The sequence below is a fragment of the Ictidomys tridecemlineatus genome, chromosome 6, assembly GCF_052094955.1.
Source record: "Ictidomys tridecemlineatus isolate mIctTri1 chromosome 6, mIctTri1.hap1, whole genome shotgun sequence".
Taxonomy (NCBI): Eukaryota; Metazoa; Chordata; class Mammalia; order Rodentia; family Sciuridae; genus Ictidomys; species Ictidomys tridecemlineatus.
The window spans coordinates 187,286,269-187,307,831 of NC_135482.1; the positions used below are offsets into that span (position 1 = coordinate 187,286,269).

The following is a 21,563-nucleotide window of genomic DNA, read 5'->3' on the forward strand; positions in this document are numbered from 1 at the left end:
ATGACTTGCTTAAGATTCAGGAAGGTAGGAGGTGGCTGGAAGGCTGGCACCTCAGTAGCTCCCGCCTGCAGATTCTGTTCTCTTGTACCTCCACCATGTTTGAATGAGACTGGAGTGGTCAGTGTGGAATTGGGGTGAGCCTCTTTACTTGGCTTCCCTTAAAAGCTCATAACTACCGAGCTTACCTCATGGTTTTACATTGTTTAACCATGTAAGAAGAAACTTCTGGTCGAAGTAAAAACTTTCAAAGTCCAAGTTCAATATCAGAAATGAAAACATGATTGGTTGATGAGATCCACAAAGGAAATCACATGGTAGTCCAGGGAACAAGAGCTGGAGTGTAGAAGGAAGAGGACACCACCTCCCCCTCCCCTGTCCAAAGGTGGTAAATGGCAGGTGATTCTAGCGGAAAAGAGTCTGCCAAAGGGGATCCTCCAGTCCAGGACTTCTTGTTCTTTAATCTTGAACCACAGGCTGTTTTCCCCCACTCTCCTCATAGACCTGACTTCACATCAGCTTCAGGTTAACTCAACATTCCTAATTCAGAGTGAGAGCCTCGGCAGCCTGCAGGAGACCGCTGGGAGAGGCAGCGACCAGAAGCCTATTTTGGTTGTCTGAAAAGCCCCAAAGCTAACTTGGAAAGTGAACCCAGGATGTGGATGACGACTTGGGTGCACACACAGCAGAATAAAAGGCCCTAACTATGTGGAATCCCAAAGTGGGAAGGATCAAAGGAAGGACAGGAGGGAGGGAAGAAGAAGGGAGTGAAATGGGCCAGCAAGGGCAGTGGGCAGTTAGAAGTTAGTGGGTGCAGTTTCAGTTTGGGGGAGACAGTCTGGAGGTGGTTGGTGGCCACAGCTGCACAGCAGAGTGAATGAGCAGTGCAACTAAACTGGACACTTAAAACGGGTAAAGTGATGCGTTTTACCATATTTCTATATTACCACACTTTCAGAAATGAATGAGAGATCTGAACGGACACTTCTCCAAAAAGAGAAGGGATTAGAGGTGGGCAAGAAAGATGTGCAGTTGGACCAAGGGCTTGTTCTATTAAAGCTCACTTCTTAAAATCTCTTATTGTGGCCTTTAATACGAGTTCTGTCAGCACAGGGCAGGTACCTGAGGACAGGTGCAAATTCCTCCTCTTGGACCAGGTTAGAAGCTGAGCCTATTCTGGAGAGCGAGGCCTTCACAAAGCCACTCCTACTCCGTGGCTTCCCACCTCTTCTCAACAAATATACGTATTAGGAGCCCAGCGTGTGCCACGTGCAGCTTGGGCTTGTGGGAGTATAGCCACGAATGGGCCTCAGCCAGGGAGCGGGGTAGGCCCCCCCCACACACACACACACAGACACACACACACACACACACACACACACACACAGGCAAAGAACTAAGGGAGAAAAAACTGTGCTGGAAAACGTGTTAGACGGCAGCGTCATCCCACCGCTTTGGGAAGTACATGGGAGATGATGACAACCGAAAGACGCTCTTCCACGTCCAGCACCTTACATAAATCTGACTCTTACTTCCACTAAATTTTAGCATTTTGTTACTTCTCTGCCTTTGGTGCCTTCAAAGCTCGTGCTTAGCAGACTGAATTACACATTCTGCTCCACTGTTAGGACAGACACTGAGGCCAAATGTGTCCAGGATTCTAAGTCTCACATAATGGGGGTGGATACAAAAGCTGGGCATTCAGCAGAATTGGGGACTTTATGTTAAATCTAAAAGGATCTTTTATTTTTTTCCTTTTTTATTTCTTGACCTAAATCTCCCATTTATCATTGTGGGCAAAATCCCACATGGAAAAAAGAAAACCCTCTATATTGTATAAATGAATGTTTTTGAAATTTCTTTGCAGTTGCTGCATAAGCTGTTAAAAAAGAACTCATTGCTGCTCTGGGTTTTTCTTGACGCTGGTGAATCTGCACATTTATTAATTTTTATTTCTTTTTCATTCCCAAGTTGCCAGTTCATAGTCTCTAAGCAATTTAAGATAAATTTATGCCAAAACTAATCATAAGCAATAACAGATATATTAAGAAAAATATTGTCAGTATATGTAACAAAGTGGGTCTTAATGTCATATATGGAAACAAATGTCATTAAAAAAATGTTTTTTTGGATTCCACCTTCATGTCCAGAGGTCTCCTTCAGGGCAAGGACTCAGATGGGATTAGCCTAACGTTTGCCTTATTTCCTACACATCTTACTGTAAATATTCTAAACATTTAAAGTATTTTCTTAAATAACATGACACGGATATTATACATTGCTTCTTGATATAGTGGAGGAACTTAACTTTCTTACATATATTTTTATTTATTTTAAAAGTTGTTCAAAGTCCCCTGGTCACTGGTTTGAAACTCAGCCTTCCCACAGAGAAAGCAGTGGTCCAGATGGCTAGGTCTCCAGGTCACCTAGAGACACAATAGTTACAGGGGCCTCAAAACACTCTCAGAACGTGACTAGGATGAATTCTGCACGAGTGTGGACTCTCCATGATATTCTTGGGTGCATTGAGCACACCAGACTTTTAACCTTAAGGTTAGTTCCATTTCCAAAGTGCTTGGCAAAGGCATTGTCACCACAGAGGGCCCTTGGGGTGTACTATACAAAGTTTAGCACTCACGACATTTTCCATGGGTAATGCTGTTACAGCACAACATGGGCCAAACACCATCCATGTTCTCAGGTGTCATGGAATCTTTGGGGTTCAAGAGTTATGTTGAAAGCATGTACCTGAGCCAGATGCCCAGGGTCTCATGGAAAGTTTCTTACTCTCCTCTGCCTCCCGTCATTCATGATGAATCCTGTAACTGCCATATTAGTCAGAGAAGGTCTGGAGTATGAATGTGAAACCAGGTGTGAAATCAAAAATATCAGGTGAAAACTAGGAAGACAGAACCTGAGATCTGCTCCTGGGTGGCCACCAAATTGTGCATGCCATCTTTCGGATGTGCCCTGATGCCGTGGTTCCGTTTGCCCATGTCTCCTCCCTGCCCCCACCCCACCCCACCCCTTGACTCATAGCATCCTCCTAATCCAGGATTTTGTAGATTTTCTTTTTTCTTTCTCTGGCAGCTGCTAAGCACACATGATCTCATAGCTCCTTTCTTTCTGAATAAACATACAAGTTCTCAAATATATTTCTATTTTAAACACTCCCATAACACCAGGGCACAGGACTAGGAATCAGAAGCTTCCATCTCATATTCTTTTGCCTCCTTCCTCACTTGGAACCTGGAGTAAACCGTCCCTCTTGGATGACAGGTGGTCTCGGGACAGTCCTCTCATCTCAGTGTGAAAATCATGGGTGGGTGACCCCCAGAATTCTCCCCCGGGGGTGGGGATAGAAAGAAACTGGGACTGAGGTAGAGAAGAAGGTCCTAACTCTGAGAAGAGCATAAAGAACTCCCCATTATTCTTTCTTCCTTTCCACTCTGCATGGTCCAGCCCTGCACCCCCACCTTTGTAGGGCAGGCAGAAGGTGCATGAGGAGGATGTGGGTCCCCAGCCCCATAGGAGAGATTAACAGTGACAGGCAAGAAGACTTCTCAGAACAAGCCCCTGTGATGGGCCACCTGTGGGGAGGCTTTTCGGATGCAAAAAATTCAGAGATTCCTTTACAAATAAATCCAAGCCCCTTAATCCCCAACCAAGACATTATTTTAGGGGCACAGTTTAAATAATAACAATAATAAAAAAAACTGTCTAGTCATTCACTCGTATGACTTTTAGTAAACATCATGGTGGTTGCTTTGTTTTGTGATAAATTCTATCTGGTCTGGGATCTGCACATACTCTCAGAAATATATTGCCTGACCACCACCACCCCCCCGCCCCCCTAAGAAACCAAAAAGTCACTCTGGGATGACCTGGGGACTTTTAGATTATCCCAGGACTAGAGTCCTACCCCAGAGTGAAAGCAACAGAAATGATGGTCAAGCTTCCCGCCAGGCAGTTGGAGCTGAGAGAGGCTGGACAGGGGTGGGGAGGGGTCCTGATCTAAGCCGAAGGGCGGTTCAAGAGCCTCCCTCTTTCCACATGTGCCATGGGCTGACGTGAGCAGTGGAATCTGACTTAATGAGAATTTCCACCTTGGGATTTTATCCACACAGCCTGGGTTGTCAGTGTGGACCCCGCTCAGTAATCTTTAACGGGGCTAGTGTCTACTTCTCCTGTGTACCTCAATTATAAGGACTTTTAAATGAGAATGTTTCCATACATTAGAAAGTACACCAGAATCTTCTGTTCAAATATGACAGAGTCGAAAATACTGGACAGAAATGATGTCAGAGAAAAATTAGTGCTTTGGATGTAAACTCTGTTTTGTCATCAGAGGGAAAAACAATAATAATTCTGACAAAATTAGTCTTTAAGGTGCTACTTCATGTTACAGATGTGCCGTCCAATTTCAGTTTGCTCTTCTCAAGGATGAAACGGTCATATTTGAGAATTTTCTCCTAAGCCCCTAGTACATTTCTTTTCTATACAAATAATAAAAAATATTTGAAAAGAAGGCAAACATGGTACAACACTACCTTCCTTCAGAACAGTATTACCCTCAAGTAATGAGTAAGACCAGTTTTCAAAGTGTCCTTATATATTCCACTAATTACCTCCCAACTTTTGATACAATTAAGTTTTATAAATAGTCATAAGATCAGCCAAACAAAGTTCTTCAAAGTGTGTGTTCATTAACATGTATAATTATAACTGCTGTAATTAATTACTTTTTATCTGCTCCCATATGCTCACCAAGAGACAAAAGACATTTATTTGCTTTTGACTTTGGTAATCCATACTCTGATTAAATGGCAAATTATATTGAGCCCCAGGTGTTTGGCTGCCCCTCTGCCCTGGTGCTGTCTTCTTCTAACGGTGACACTCCACACCACTTTTGCCTTTGGGACAAGATCAGGGAGTCTCAGCAGTAGGGGCTGCCATAGGAAAGAGGTGCGGAGCAGCAGGGCAGAGAGAGGAGGAACTGAAGAGCAGAGAGTGGACGGAGGAAGCAGCGCTAGTGGAGGGTGCACCACGGAAGATGTGCAGAGGAAGAAGGAGGAAAAACCGTGGATAAGGAGCAGTGGGGGGCGTGGCTCAGTGGTGGCCCACTGGCTAGCAGGCCCAGGGCCCTGCATTCAATTCCAGCCCTGGAAAAATAAGTAAATGTATATATACAAAGAGATCAGGAAGGTGCGCCCACGCCGCCCTCCTTAGCTTGGTCATATTTCCAGTAAAATCCATTCAATTTTTCACTTTAAAATTTATTTTAAATTTTGTTTAAAGAGACAATGTTTAAACATCCATATTTTAAAAATTTCCATCTGAGGACCCGGGGCCCTGTTATCATGAGGACAGATTTCTAAGAAATATACTAAATATGGGAAGTTTTCTTCAGGGGGAATTTGTTTTTCTCTGCCAGATATGTGTCCCTCCTCCATGAGGGAGTCTAGTTCCCGCCTGGAATATTTTTCCTTTTATCCGTGTATAATAGGAAGTGGGAGAATGGAGAGGGATGTCTATTTTTCTTGGATATTTATGAATCCCTAAGTGGTCTCAAGGGGTCAGGGGCTCTCTTCCTGAATTGCTCTCTGTTCCATGACTGGTCTGACAGTCCCCTGTTGATGCTAGCATTGTGGCATCAAACCCTCAGTGACTTTTTATTTGTTAATTCATGCAACCAACAACTAAATGCCATCTCTGTGTCCAGCCCCATCCTAGACACCAGGGATGTAAAGATGAATGAGACATCCCTCCTGTCCTTAAGAGGCTTGACTTTGCCATGGGCTCAGTTAATACACACACACTGCGAGGAGGTGTGCACTTGGGTTTCCATGTTGATCATAGTTCCATTGAAATCCCTTCCTAGTTCACCAAGGCCAACAAGTATTTTTTAAAAGTATATTTTATTTACCTCTTCAAATTCAGCTTTAAAAAATAGTATCTGAGAGCTATTCACAGGAGAATTTAACTAAAATATCCTTTATTCCTTTTTTCTAATTGTTTCATGGTTTGAGAACATAGGGATAATTGGTCTCTCCCTGAAATGTTTTCCCTATGGATTAAGAAAAGCAGAAAGAGTTCTTATTGAATTTAACAGTGAGCTCTCGTCTTCAAAGATAACTCATCTGACACCCCTGAATCTTTGCAATGAGCACTTTCATGTAAGTAGTGGAAACATTTCTAACAGTCATCTAGAAGCTCACAATTTACAATCTTATGTACAGTTCCTAGAGATGGACAATCGGGTAGAAAACTCAATAGGATTCAGAGTTGGGGCCTCTGAAACACTGAACAAATCCTACTTTGTTCTGTCTCCTTTCGCACTCTCCTGTGTGAGGACTGGCTAGTTTAGCTGTTGAGTACACGGTGCCAAGGAGTTCAGGTTCAGTGTTTCAGTTTCTGAACAGATTATTTTGCTTTTAACCAAATGCATTTCACATCCTGGTCAGCTCTTTTCTGAATGATGAATGGCTTGGCCTAAATCCATCATCTTTAGGGAAGAGACGAGACAGCATGCATATTTCATAACTGGTGACTCAGTCAAGGGAGGAATAATATTTTCTTTGTAGGTAGAGGCTGTCTCTTGGTCAAGTGCCCTATTCCTCAGAGTGAAAGCAAGTGTCTGAAAATTGCAGGATTAATTCTCTAGTAGACCTTCTCTTCTGGTCCTGCTCACTCTCAACCAGCGCCACCTCCCCTGATGTTACTGCCACCTGGGCTAATGCCCAGCTCAGGAAACAGCAATCCAGACTTAGGTATCTCCTCCAAGAAAGTAAGGCTGATGAAAGTATGAAATGGCAGCTCATAGCTGAATTCAACCCAAAGATATATTTGACCCATACAGAGTTGTTTTCTGGAGCAGCACTTACTTGCTGAATCTCGAGCTTCTTTTGGAAAATGGAAGCTCAGGAACATGGAGTGTGGGTTTCTGCAGCTCCAGTTGGCTGGAGCTGAGTGACTGGGCCACACTCCCCACCTGGCCCATTCATTGGTGGTCACTTCCTACTTGGCTCCAGCAAGCTTACTCTTTAGTACTTCACCCAGACCACTTTTTAATATGCTCCCCATTGTCAGTTGGGGAGGATGTCATTGAGGATGCAGGAATCATAAGTGGCTGCTGCTAACATTGATAGGAAAGCAACTCATTTGATGTTCGATGAAGCCATTCATGCTTCATCTTCGGTAAATAGGTATGAGATCAATCATGGACCAGGTTCATGACTCAAGGATGTTTATTAAGCAGAATCATCAGATTCTTAAATCCAGCCACTTAGGGGGGATAGTTGAATTCACTTGGTCTGATTTCCTTTCCTTATCAAAAAAAAATAGACTACTGCAACCATTTGTTATTTTTTTTTTTGCATCAAAGATATTCTTGCTATAACTAGAGGGTCCACTGAAGACATGAAATTGCTCATGATTTGAGATCAAGTGTGTCTGTGTTTCAAAAATAGAACGGCAGGTTTTGTGGGCATCAGCTATTCTCAATTTTTGCAGGCTCCCCTTTTAATGGGAAAAAGGAATTGAAATAATGCTCTCAGTTCAGCATTTGGATTTGCCATAAAAAATTGGCTAGAATCTAAAGAAGTTAACCTCCTTTTCCCGTCCTTGTCCTCTATTACATAAAATCCTACTTCCTTGAGGGACTGGTCCATCTGGGAGATAAACAGAAATGTTCAATATATTTGATTTCAGTCCTCTCATCATAGCTTGCCAAGGTTTCTTGGAAGCTGTAGCAGTGGTGTTGCGGTTGGGTCGGGGTTTCTGATGCTCTGAGGAGAAACATTTGTAGCATCCATGGGGAGGAGGCAGGGACAAGATGTGATTGGCCACGCAGGTCACTCAGCAGTTCCTACCCATCTGGCTCCTCAGACAGTCCCCCTGTCCCCCATCTAGTGTTCCAGGCTCTGTTTTCTCTAGGTACTGCCCCAAGGCCTCCCCTTCCCCTGATTTCTGAGCTCACAGGGGTTCTTCTGAGCACCCTCCTCAGTTGGCCCTGGAAGAGGTCTAGACAAGAAACCATTGCTTCCTCTGGTCCCATCTCAGACCATCACCTCCGTGTCCTGGAGGGGATTCCTGTGCCAGGAGCAGAGTGAGCAGACATCTGGCTTGGGCTGGCCAGTGAAAACTGTGTCATCTTTTCCATGGCTTCAAAATGTGACTAAAATACATATCTAGCTCATCAGACCCTAGATAAATTCTAAGGGCCTACTGAAAATCAAGGGAATGTGTGTTAAAACTCAAACAAAAACAACGATGCTTCAGAGAGGAGAGCTGTAGCAGGAGCCCTAGCATGGGGGCTGTTTCTCTGACTTACACTCCTATAAATCTCATGAAATCTCATGAAAATTCTCAGTTGCCTCTTCCAAGAAGGCGTGGGTTGCTACGCCTCATGGGTTGTGTCAGGAACTTTGGGTATCCACCTCCACTTGGACCAAGTGTGGGGCAGGAAAGAAGCCACTGACAGTTGGTCTGTTGAGCTCACTTTGATGATCTATGTTTCAGTTCACCACTTTGTTAATGAACAAGCTCAGGGTGAGGGATTGTCCCTATCAGATACATGCTCCGTCTTCCAGGGTTAAGCTTGTTATTTTAAGAATGTATGTTTTGTGTTTTGTGCCTATACTAAAATATGCAGGCAGCTTTGAATTATGTTTCTTTACTGCCAATTAAAAACATAATCTGAATCAAGAAAAGCTGTATTAAAAATCAGATAGAAGATCCCTCTTTCTTTCCCTCTAAGCAGCTCCCCACCTCCTGCACCCACAGAGACACAGAGCTTGGCTCTCTTCTTCCCTCCAGCCTGTCCTGGTGATGCAGGATCCATCCTGCCTCCCCTAGTTCCCTACGGCCTGTGTGGTCCTGAAACCCCTAACATCAGGAGCAGCAATCCAGTGGGCAGCAGTTAAATAAAAAGCATCTGTTGGCAGCCATTCTTCATCTAAATTTCCATTCTGTGTCTATTTCTAGGGTGTATTTCACCCCAGAGGGCACTTAATTCACACTCTACCAGCAAGCTATAGTTCCCAAAAAGAAAAAATAACTTAATAATAAATGGTATTTTCAAGAAAAATGTTGCCACTAAAAACCGGAACGGCTAAGGAGAAACGCCCAAAGCTTTCTTGACTCCTAAGATCAAATCCCTTGAACCTCTTGAAGTTCATGGCTGCTAGGAATGTAATTTATTTTTTATACATACATATATTCCACAAGATAGACAAAGACATGGCCCAGGGTAGTCAGAGTTTTCTGGCCAGATGCAGGCAGCAGTCAATGGTTGCAAATTCGGTAGCCCTGACGCTCATTTTTATTTGTGTCTTTGTTGATATAACAGCTATGGGTAGGCTGGGACAGAGGGAAAAGTAGTCTGGGTGAACTAGTCACTGTTTGTAGTTTAACTTGGAATAGATTTATCGTCCAATTAAACCTCAGTGGTCACATAGGTCTCTTCGTCAAATTCAAGGTCCAGGCACTGTCGTAACTTTTTCTGTAATGCAGATTGGCCTGAGCTGCTTTGCCCATTGCTAGGCTTTCTGTAGAACACTTTTGTTTCCAGGTGGTTTGGAATTTTATTCTATAAGGCCTTTTGATTTCAGTTAGTAAGCAGGACTATAAATATATTCCAGAATATGTATCACTATGTATATCAGTTTCAAACTGCAAGATTTTTTTTCCATAATATGTTTTAGACAGACTCTTGTTAAAATTAAAAAAAAAAAAAAGGAAATAGAAAACTGGGACATGATTTGATGTCCTGGGGCATATTCTTGTTTGGAATGCTATAGATAGCATTGGAGCTCAAGGAAGAAGTAGAAAAAAATTCCCATTTAATAATCACATATCTAAACCTAAAAATGAAGTTATAAATTGACCTTTTGGGAATCTGGCTATTCCCCAATTATAATGATAATAGTGTTCAAATTCTAGATACAGTGATAATATTTCATTTAAAATCATTTTATTTTGTCCATTATCTATCAGTATATGAAATAAGGAATGTTATTTTCCCAATCAATTTTAAATTCCTAGGTAGTTTAAAAAAACAAAGAATGATCTTAATATCTGAAGCTTGAACTTCCATTTAGTATAAATATTTACTGTAAATAAGTTTTCTATCTATTTTTGTTAGTTTTATACACATCTGTATGTTTCAGTAAAATAAAGAATGTGCATGTTTATTTTGTGAGAGAAACCATCTGAGTGTGCTGAAACTGTTGTGCATAGACTACAGGGGACCCACTCTGGGGAAAGATCCTCATGTATAAACTCTGACATATGGATACTAATTACATTTGTAGAAATGAATTGAATTGAATCCCAGGGTGTGGGAATGTTTGTTGATCCTCACCATAAAGCATTTTTTTTCAATTATTTCCTAAACAGAGACTACTCTTAACTGTTTAAAAATAAGCATTTTGTTTATTAATGACACGAAATCGAGTCAAACATTGCACAAAGATGCTTTTGTTAGAATATGTTCAAAACTTGGCTTTTAAGCTTGACAATTTAATGGACTAGAGCACCAGGCCAAACTCCCCCTCCTGTGTGAAGGGATGGAGTTGGAAATGAACTTGGAGATGGAACGGCAGGGACAGACAGTAGTTTGCATTTGATAGTTCAGCCTTATCTGTTCTTTATCTGTGCTTTTGGATTTACGAAGAATATTTTAAAATGCTTTTAATATGTTACATTTAAACATAACCTGATTTTAAACCAGTGGTTATATCTCAGGAGTAGAATTGCTTTTGATGGGAATGTATTTTTGAATATAAGTTAATAGAGACATAATACCAGATTGATTATAAATTTTAAAATATTTCTATTTAAGCTTAAAATGACTTTTCAAGTAAAGCAAATCCTCTGATTTGACTTCTGATCCCCATAGCAAATATTAATTGAACAGTTAACATGAACATATAATAAAAAAATAAAAAGCAAAAATTATAAAAAGAGAGAGGCCCAAACAGACTGCACGCCACATATATGCTGTCACAGTTTTACAGAAAACACTGTGCATTTAAGTCATGGTTCCTGACAGTGGCCAAAGAGCAAAAGTGGTTAAATGTAAAAATTTTCAGCATGAGGGTGGGGATTGTGCAAGAATATAACTACATCAAAATGATGAGAAATTAGAGAAAGCACCTATTTTCAAATGTCTGTTTGCAAAGAGTAAAACTTAAACTCGGTGTTTTCCCTCGCAGAAGGAGGTCTAAATCATGCCTGTCTTTTTCTTTAACAGATAATTCTGAAATAATCAGCAGAAACGGAATGGAATGCCAAGAATCTGCATTGAGAATAACTAAACATTGTTACTGTACATACTATCCTGTTTCCTCCTCAATAGAATTGCCACAAACTGCATGCTAAATAAAGATTTAGTTCTTCCGGACAGACCACCACTCTAAGGAGCTAGTGCTGCTATATCATATATGAGTATTAAATATGGTATGCTTAGTATATTCCAACCTAAGATAGTTAACTACCTGAGACCAGCTGTGATGTTTAAAGACATAAAGGATAAAGTTTACTTTTAAAGGGTTTCTCAACATAGTTTCTGTCCTAGGAATATTGTCTTATCTCCATAACTATAGCTGATGCAGAACAGTCCGGCCCATGTACTCATTTCGACTCAGAATATCTCAAATTTAGCAATAAACAGTTAGCATTAGTTTAAACTCCTATTCCGAGGGCAGGTTCGATTCTAACTCCGACTGCTGTCATTTCATTGACTCCCTGGATCAAAGGGTAAGTTTCACTTCTTGATGAGACAGATGCCACAGCAAAGGCGAGAAGTGAAGTAAAACAGACACCTGTCCTGCAGGTCTAAAATCTGAATAGACGTTCAAGCACAAGTACTGGGGACACATCAAAGTGTGGTATTTGGTTTGCCTGGAGATGCCGCATTGAATCGTGTGATTCTAGAATAACATTAAATAGAATGAAAAAGAAACTTTGCACGGTATGAGCTTCATACCCCACCCAACAAAGTCTTGAAGGTATTATTTTACAAGTATATTTTTAAAGTTGTTTTATAAGAGAGACTTTGTAGAAGTGCCTAGATTTTGCCAGACTTCATCCAGCTTGACAAGAATGCGAGGCCCATGCCAACAGTCTAATCTAAGGGATTAGTCTTTCAAACTCACCATCCAGTTGCCTGTTACAGAATAACTCTTCTAAACTAAAAACCTAGTCAAACAAGGAAGCTGTAGGTGAGGAGATCTGTATAATATTCTAATTTAAGTAAGTTTGAGTTTAGTCACTGCAAATTGGACTGTGACTTTAATCTAAATTACTATGTAAACAAAAAAAAGTAGATAGTTTCACTTTTTAAAAAATCCATTACTGTTTTGCATTTCAAAAGTTGGATTAAAGGGTTGTAACTAACTACAGCATGGAAAAAATAGTTCTTTTAATTCTTTCACCTTAAAGCATATTTTATGTCTCAAAAGTATAAAAAACTTTAATACAAGTACATACATATTATATATACACATACATATATATACTATATATGGATGAAACATATTTTAATGTTGTTTACTTTTTTAAATACTTGGTTGATCTTCAAGTTAATAGCGATACAATTAAATTTTGTTCAGAAAGTTTGTTTTAAAGTTTATTTTAAGCACTATCGTACCAAATATTTCATATTTCACATTTTATATGTTGCACATAGCCTATACAGTACCTACATAGTTTTTAAATTATTGTTTAAGAAACAAAACAGCTGTTATAAATGGATATTATGTGTAATTGTTTAAAACATCCATTTTCTTTGTGGACATTTTAGTGATTGAAGTATTTTGACTTTTGAGATTGAATATAAAATATTTTAAATTTGGGCATCATCGCCTGTTCTGAAAACCAGATGCACCAACCATATCATTTTTTTGTTTGAGAAAAAAGAAATCTGGATTTTAATTCATGTTGGTCAGAGTCTAATTACTATCTATTTATCTTGTATTGTAGATCTGATAACCCTAGCAAAGGAAAATCACATCCTAAGTGTAATCTTACATAGTGCTTGTATCGTTACATTTGTTTTAATTTGTGGAAAGATATTGTAACTAACTTGTATTACTTTGGTAGTTTCATCTTTATGTGTTATTGATATTTGTAAGTTTCTCAACTATAACAATGTAGTTATGCTACAACTTGCCTAAACACTCAAAACTTTTTTTTTCTGTTTCTTTTCTTCATTAATTCATTTAAACTCATTGAAAACATAGTATACATTACTAAACGGTAAATTACGGGAATCACTGAAATATTTTTGTAGACTAATTGTTATAACAATGTCTTTTTTTCCTTTCCTTTCATGATTTTGATTTTAAAAATTATTAGCACACAACTATTTTCAGCCCTTTAATAATGGAGCATCAAAAACATCACCCGTATCCCCAAGCAAATATAGAAGACTGTATTTTTTACTATGATATCCATTTTCCAGAATTGTGATTATATGCAAAGAGTCATAAATATGCCATCTACAATAAGGAGGAGGCAAGGCAAATGCATAGATGTACAAATATATGTACAACAGATTTTGCTTTTTATTTATTTATAATGTAATTTTATAGAATAATTCTGGGATTTGAGAGGATCTAAAACTATTTTTCTGTATAAATATTATTTGCCAAAAGTTTGTTTATATTCAGAAGTCTGACTATGATGAATAAATCTTAAATGCTTTGTTTAATTACAAAAACAAAATCACCAATATCCAAGACATGAAGATATCAAGTCAACAAATACTGTAGTTAAGAGACTAACTCTCCACCTATATGGGAACTACATTTCACTCTTGGTTTTCAGGATATAACAGCACTTCACAGAAATATTCTTTCAGCCGTATACCACTGGTAACATTTCTACTAAATCTTTCTGTAACACTTAAAGATTTCCCTCATTCATTATCTTACAGTGTAAACAGGAGTCTAATTTGTATCAACTCTATGTTTTGGTTGTAATATTCAGTTCACTCACCCAATGTACAACCAACGAAATAAAAGAAGCATTTAAAAGGATTCCGTAGTCGTCTTCTTTTTTTTTTTTTTTTTTTGCCAACAGACTGATAATCAAACTAAAAGGTTTTTACATCCACATAAAAATGCTGTTAGTTGACTTCAAAGAAGACCAAACTCTGGTTTTCAAAAAGGAGACGGAGTGTTTTTGCTTTGGGCTTTGGCTTTTTCACAGAATTTTAAAAAATGGTACTTTTAGAAGTATTTTTAGTATTCTTTAAAAGTAGCAGTAAAAATCAACCCCACCACTCGTCCTTCCTCAAGACCCTGACTGATAATGAAGAGAATGAGCATCAATAACTAAAGGGGAAGGAGAGCAGTTTCTTTAGCAGAAAAGAAAGTGACCGTTAGCCTGTCAGGTGCCCTTCTGTAGGAGCTCAAGGAGGCAACGTGACTTGACCCGAGGTTGAAGAGAGAGGCAGAAAGGTGGGATCTGATCTGGGCAGAGGTCCAGGCCAGGTGGACCATGAAAGGACCAATGTTCAACAAAGAAAGGGTACCCTGCCAGGGACCCTTGCTGTTCCATCAGTAGCCACCCTTCTAGGAGCTGATGTGCGGACAAAAGGAGCCACAGGTTTCCTTCCCCATCCCTTCCTACTCTAAGGGCCTTGCTCAAGGAAGTGCTGTTGGCCTCCTGGAGGGTGTCATGGTCCACTTCTGTTGCAAGGACAATACCTGAGACTGGGTGGTGTATAGAGGTTCGTTTTGGCAAACAGTTCTGAACTGAGAAGTCCAAGAACATGGCACTGGTATTGACTTGGCTTGTGAAAGCTTCATGCTTCAACTCCCAGCAGACCCAGCAGAAAAGCGAGTGCGCGTGTGCAAAGGGGACAGCACACAGCTAGGGTGCAGCTCCATGGCAGAGCACTGGCCTAGCACCTGCAAGGCCCCCGGTTCCATCCCTAGCACCACAAAAATAGAAAAGAGAGAAAAACACGAAACGTGAGGGGCAGCCCCACTTTACAACAACTTTTCCTCACAGTGACAATCCCTTCCTTTGAAATCGAGATCTCCCTCACATACCAAGAGCTAGCCCAGAGGCATTCATCACATTGAATGACCTAATCCCCTGTCCAAGTTGCACTCTGTCAATACTGCTACGTTGGCAAATTCAATGTCAATATATGTATTGGAGGGGACAAACCATCTTCAAACCAACAGGTAGGAGCATTTAAGCTGGGGTGGCCAGAAATGACCTGGGCCAGGGCAGGAACACCATAGAGCATGGTTGATGGAAAGCTCCGGGCCTTGTGGGTACTTCTGAGACCCCTTACCAACATGGAAATTAACATTCACCACATCAGGCAAATACAAATAAACATGCTCATGATTTTAAATTGTCCCATCAGAATTCCCAAGGGCAAAAATACTTGTAACAATTTTGTAGATATATTTTTTAAAATAGCTATTTGGAAGAGCAATTTTCTTATTGTAATGTGGAAGAAGACTTGATATTGTGTTTGTCACTTCTTATACACACCAAAAAAAAAAGCAAGACAAAAAAAACCAGAAAAACCCCAACAACTCAATTAATAGAAAGTTCAAAGTGCCAACTTTAAAAACAAGTTGCTATTTTAAGTGAAAAATCTAAGACAAATTGTACTTAAAATTTTTCAAATATAGTTTTAATCAGTAAACTAACTTTTTATGGTACTATATATAACTTAAAAAATGCAACTTAATCTGAGAAAATACAAAAGCTACTTTATTTCTTACAACCCCACCGATTTTAGAGCATCCAGGCTGTCTGAAATAAAATTCAACATTCTGATATTTATAAGAGGACAATACTGATTGTCTAGAGAATGATTTCTTCCCCCACAAATACCCTAGTGTATGTGCAAAATTAAAAGATGACAGCTGTTGGATTGGTCTATCTCCATAGATATGGCTGAGTCACTGTGAACACGATTCAGACAGAATGAAGCACAGAAATGACTTCCTTCTGTGCTCTTGGTGGGCGAAGTGGATGGAGGGATGGAAATGGGTGGAAGGTGCCAAACTCCACGCTAAATATTCTACACAGGTTTCTAACGAGCCCATCCTGTGTCGGTGGTAACTGCTAAGTAAATCTCAACTGCCACAGAGATTCCTACTCAAGGTACAAGGAACACATTCTGTTGTGAGCAGTATCTTGATTCTAGATCAATACTACCTTCAGGGTCTGCCTCCTCACCTTGAGAGGTGACTAGAGCCACAGCTCAGCCCAGAAACTACCTCTGGTACATCCCGACTGCATAATCAACTGGCATAAAACTTCACTTTCTTCTTCTGTTTCAGCTGTTTTGAAAATCTGAGATGTCCCTTCAGCACATACCATGTAAATTTCATATGTATTAACTGACCTAAATTTTAATAAAACCACTCAGACATCCCCTTAAGTTTGGTGAAAACCCATAGAGTTAATTTTATTAGATAGTGTGCAAACAGTAAGTAACCTGTCTGGTTCACATACCTTTTACAAACTCTTTAGCATCATGATGGATCTATTCTAATGTCACATGAGAAATCAAGATGCATAAAAATTAAACAATTATTTCAAAATCAGAGCTTCAAGCCCTGGCTTGTCCTAACTCTATAGTAATGTTGCAAAGAGCTGTATTATGATATACTTCAGGTCAAAATTTTATTAAAAATGCAGAGTAGACTGGGCCTGGTGGTGCACATACATAATCCCAGCTACTTGGTAGGCTCTGACAGGATTGAAAGTTCAAGGCCAGCCTCTGCCATTTGATGAGATACAGTCTCAAAATTAAAAAATAAAAAAGTATGAGGATGTAGTTCACTAGTAGAGTGCCCCAGGTTCAATCCTCAGAACCACGAGAAAAAAAAAAAATTATAGTAATGTGTTTTAGGTGAAGCTCCAATAAAAATCCTTTACTAGGTTATTTAAGAAAAATGGGTTTACTTCCCTGTGGCAAAAAAAATAAAATATGTGACTTATAAAATACTTTGAAGCTAGGAACTGCAAAGTTCAATTCTAGATTTAGGACAGAGCCTAATTCTGTATTAGAACCAGAGGCAACAGGAAAAAAGTTACATTATGCCATCTCTCCAGTGTTACTCGGTTTTGTTCTTTTTTCTTTCTTTCTTTCTTTCTTTTTCCATATGGTTCTCCTTAAATAAAACACAGTGAAAATCATTGATTTTTTCCCAATAATGATATGGCATTGGGTCATGATACAGCCAGCCCCGGCAAAGCAGCCCTGAAAAGATGTGATTTGAAAGTCTGGGGAAAACAGCCAGAGAGAATGAATTTCTGGATAAAGGTCACATATGGAATAAGTTCCCTAAAATGCAATTGTGTCCAGAAAGGCTGAAAAGTTGGATGCTGTTTCCCGTTCTCATAACTTTACTGTGGGTCTTTCCAAGATTTTGGTTTATATAAGCAGAACAAAGAGAGAGAGAGAGAGAGAGAGAGAGAGAGAGAGAGAGAGAGAGAGAGAGAGAGAGAGAGAGAGAGAGAGAGAGATTTATATCAGTTCTTGTGATGTTAATGAGAATAACTCAACTTTTTTTTTTTTTTTGTATTAGGGATTGAGTTCAGAAATGTTTTTACCACTGAACCACATTCCCAAACCTTTCTAATTTTCTTTTTTTTTTTCTTTTTTTTACTTTTGAGACAGGGTCTCACTAAATTGCTGAGGGCCTCGCTAAGTTGCTGAGGCTAGCCTTAAACTTTCAATCCTCCTGCCTCAACCTCTCAAGTAGCTGGGATTACAGGTATGTGCCATGGTGCCTGGCTTAACTTTTCTTTTGCTGGAAAACTTCTTTCAAATGAAAGATCCAGGAGCACACCGCAGCATAGCTCTCTGACTAAAGCATAGCTCTCTCCCACTCCTGAGAGCCCCTAATAAGCCCTGCAGTAAAGAGATGGAAACACATGTATTTAAACATAAAAGATGTGCACTTATTTTATCCATATCCAAGGTTGCATGGCAGCTTAGGAAACCTGGCTCTAAAGTTCTAAATATGCCTGAACAAATAGAAGAGATGTACATGGAAATGCCAATTATACTACAGAATAAATACATACTCAACACTCTCTCACACATTTTTATATGGAGAGCAATACAAACACATTATCATTTGTATACCTCAAAGTGGAGGATTTTTTTTGGATTCACAAAAAGAAAAGTCAGAGTTTGTATGCCATAACTGTTTAGTGGTTAAGAGCAAAGTTTCTGATCACAGTGCCCAAGTTTAACTCTCAACTACACTAAGCAAGCGTCGTTGTTTTTCATCAATGAGCTGGCTCCAACAGTCCACTCCCCCACACTGTGACATAATGAGGATTGAAAGAGGGGATACATAACCAAGGACACAAAGCTTCGCCTGTCATTCAGCGAGTGTTCAGTGGGCCTCAGTGACCACTGGTAGAATACTATCAGAATAAGCTCCCACAAGTATTTATTTCCTTGTTCTATCTAAACGTCACTTGGAAATGAAGAGGCATTTGTATTTCCTCAATGACAATTAGTGCCAAAAACTGATGTGTAAATTATAGGAAATTCATAATAACAGTAATGAGCTGCATTATTTGGGGGAAATGTCTAATTACTTGAGCTCAACACGTGCTGTGTCCTGACTCAGTACTGCATGAGCAAAGTCTGGTTTTCTGCCCTCAAGCTGCTTACCACTAAAGAAGGTAAATACACCTGTGAACAGTAGAGAAGGGCACGTGGAGGATTGCGACAGCTCCCTCGGGCTGCCACAGAGCACCATGGTGAACTTGGCTTCAAAAAACAGAGCTGTATTATTATGTGAGCCCTCTGGAGCCTGAGGTCTGAAATTGGGGTGTCAGCAAGGCCATGATCCCTCTGAGACTGGTTAGAATCCCCCTTGCACTTCCATCTCACAGTGGTCCATCTCTGTCCTTGGTGGTCCTTGGCTGGGTGCTGAATCGCTCCAGCCACTGCCTCTGTGGTCACGTGGCCCTCTCCTCCTATGTCTGTCTTCACATCATCTTAGGAGGACACCAATCATGTTAGATTAAGGCCCCACCTAATGATCTCCTTTTAACTTGATAACATCTGCAAAGACCCTTTTTCCAATTAAGATCACATTCTCAGGGGTTAGGACTTTAACACGTTTTTGAGGGACACAATTGAACCCATAATAAGTAATAAGGGAGTTTGAATGAAGATTGTTTTCTATACTTATCAAAGTATTAATAATAGGGTTTCTCTGGCCTTTTCAGTAAGAAGACACCACCCACATGGTGGAATATGATGATCTCTCCAATCCTTCAGGAAAAGCCTTGTGGTGTTCCTGTTTTGCTTTTATTAAGATAACAACACTGTGTCATTCATAAACACCCAGCACATTTTTAACTAGATTCAACAAAATTGTTTGCAAATTTATTTCATTCTTTATTAGTTATCATGACTAATTTTACTCAGTCTGTATGGCAGAGACAGGTCCTTTCTTTTTCTTCCTTCCTTCCTCCCTTCCTTCCTTTCTTCCTTTCAATATACCTGAGAAATTTCAGCACTCACTCACAAGAAGTCCTAGCCAAGCCTGGCTTAGAAAGTCAAGTGGGCTGTCTGATGACAAAAGAACAAACACATCTAAGTTTTGTGTGCTCTCATCCTGTGAAAACTCCTTAATATGAAGTGTCTCATTTAATCCTTATAATGACTATGGTTGATTCTATTAGGAGCACCCCCATTTATAGATGAGCTGCTAAGGAGGAGACGTTAAATAACCAAGTTTGTAGTAAAGTGGGAATTCAAAGCCACGCATCTGTGATAGACACACCCAGTGCTTTCCTACCTCATTTGATCCAGCCATTTCACTCTCAGGGACTAGAAATTCAGAATCCCAAGCCTCACCCCAGAAGTACTGAGGCAGCATCTGCATTTTAACCAGGTCCCAAGGGATTCATATGCACATTAAAGTCAGAGAAGTAGCAAGTGGTGCCCAAGGTGTCAGAGGCTCTGACTCTAGAAGACAATGAAGAAAGATCTGTGAAAACCACTGAGCATTTGGATGACCCTCTTCAACATCCAAACTCAAAAGAATTGCGACTGGAGGCAACTGTGATCTCCCCGATTTTACACCATGTCTCCTCTTGATCCGTTCTCCTCATGGCAGTCACAAAAGAGAGATCAGATCATGGCACCACTGTGATCAGAAGTGGGTCCAGGTTTTATGGGGACTGAAGCTTATAAAATAGGAAGAGAGGGTTCTTAAAGAAAATGAGTCCCCCCAGTGAAGAATTTAATGTGAAAGAAAATATACAGGAAAAACAACATGGTATTTTATGAATCACCCATTTGACACACACCTAAAAACGTTTTGTTTACATTTATGACTGCATATTCTTTATCACCATCTCATCCAATACTATTTTTGTAATATTGCTTTCTATACAGAGAACAGAAAGGTAATTCGCTCTTCTAGAGTGGTTAGTTAAAATTTGCTTTTTGATATCCATATTTTTGTATTGATGAGTTAATATGTAACTTCACACACAAACATATACACCTATACACTGATTATCAAATAAACAGAGATTCTAAGTTGGCTTTTGTACAAATTCCCATTGGAAAGGATAAAAATAAATATTAGGACTTTATAATTCTTTGTGCTTTCTTTTCGTGAAGATAGAAATTAATAAAGAACAAATTCTCTGCTTAGAATTTTATGCATCTGATGCCTAGAGGAATTTTCGGTAGTTTCTACCACAATATCTTTTTTTCCCTCAATACTGTTAACCAGGGCCAAGCGCTAAAATATCCTCCCAATGCAATGAAACCCCCGCACCTTCATAATGTGATATCAAGTGAGCCACTGCTTACACTGGGATGGTTAGCAACCACATTAACCACACACAGGAATGCACCATGTGACAGTGATCCACTAAACACAAGGTAAAGATCTCCCTGATCAACTTCCTTGGAGCCAGATTCCCCCAAATGACCATAGCTGCTTTGATGCCACTCCACAAAAAGGAGTATGGTGGAATGAAAATCAGCGTAGAAAGAGAGAGTGGTCCCAAATAATTGCAGACTTTATAAAGTCATGAGCAGGAATACACACATAGCTGGGCTTCCTCCTTGAAAGGAATCAAGGACTTGGGAGGCCCTGAAGCTTGGGCTTCATTAATTTCATGGTTAAGTTTGTTTCTATCCCCAATTTTAAATAAACAAACATACAAACAAACCTTCCCTGTCCGCTGGTTTCCTATGATAAAATTCAGGTCCTTTGCCTGGCCAACACCACCTCCAACCTCATCCTCCCCTGAGCTAACAAGTGTCCCACTTCTCTGACTTCCACCGGTTGTCAAATACGTGGAGTCCTCTCTGCCTCCTGAATTCCTGTTCTTGCTGCCTGAAATTCCTGTTTCTCTCTGGTCATGACTGAATCGTTTTCTTCTGAAGACACTGTCACCTCCTCCAGATCTCACCTGGCTCATTCCACCTCACCATGGGTTGATTGGCCTCATGACGCCCATCACGGTTCGTAATTATTTTGCTCACCTCTGTTTCTGTGGCATGATCCGACTCCCATTGGAATTTAAGC

The 21,563-nt window shown here is 40.0% G+C and overlaps 1 protein-coding gene across 13 annotated transcripts in view; it reads left to right on the forward strand.

Annotated features, from left to right (window-relative positions):
* Positions 1-14,039, forward strand: part of Mbnl2 (muscleblind like splicing regulator 2) — a 150,420-nt gene extending 136,381 nt beyond the window's left edge. For all 13 annotated transcript variants that reach the window (XM_040281665.2, XM_040281666.2, XM_013360597.4 and 10 more), the window contains one exon: positions 11,252-14,039. In XM_040281665.2, the coding sequence (XP_040137599.1) occupies positions 11,252-11,379 (128 nt within the window). In that variant the 3' untranslated portion in view covers positions 11,380-14,039. The remainder of the gene's footprint in view (positions 1-11,251) is intronic.
* Positions 14,040-21,563: the final 7,524 nt, after the last annotated feature.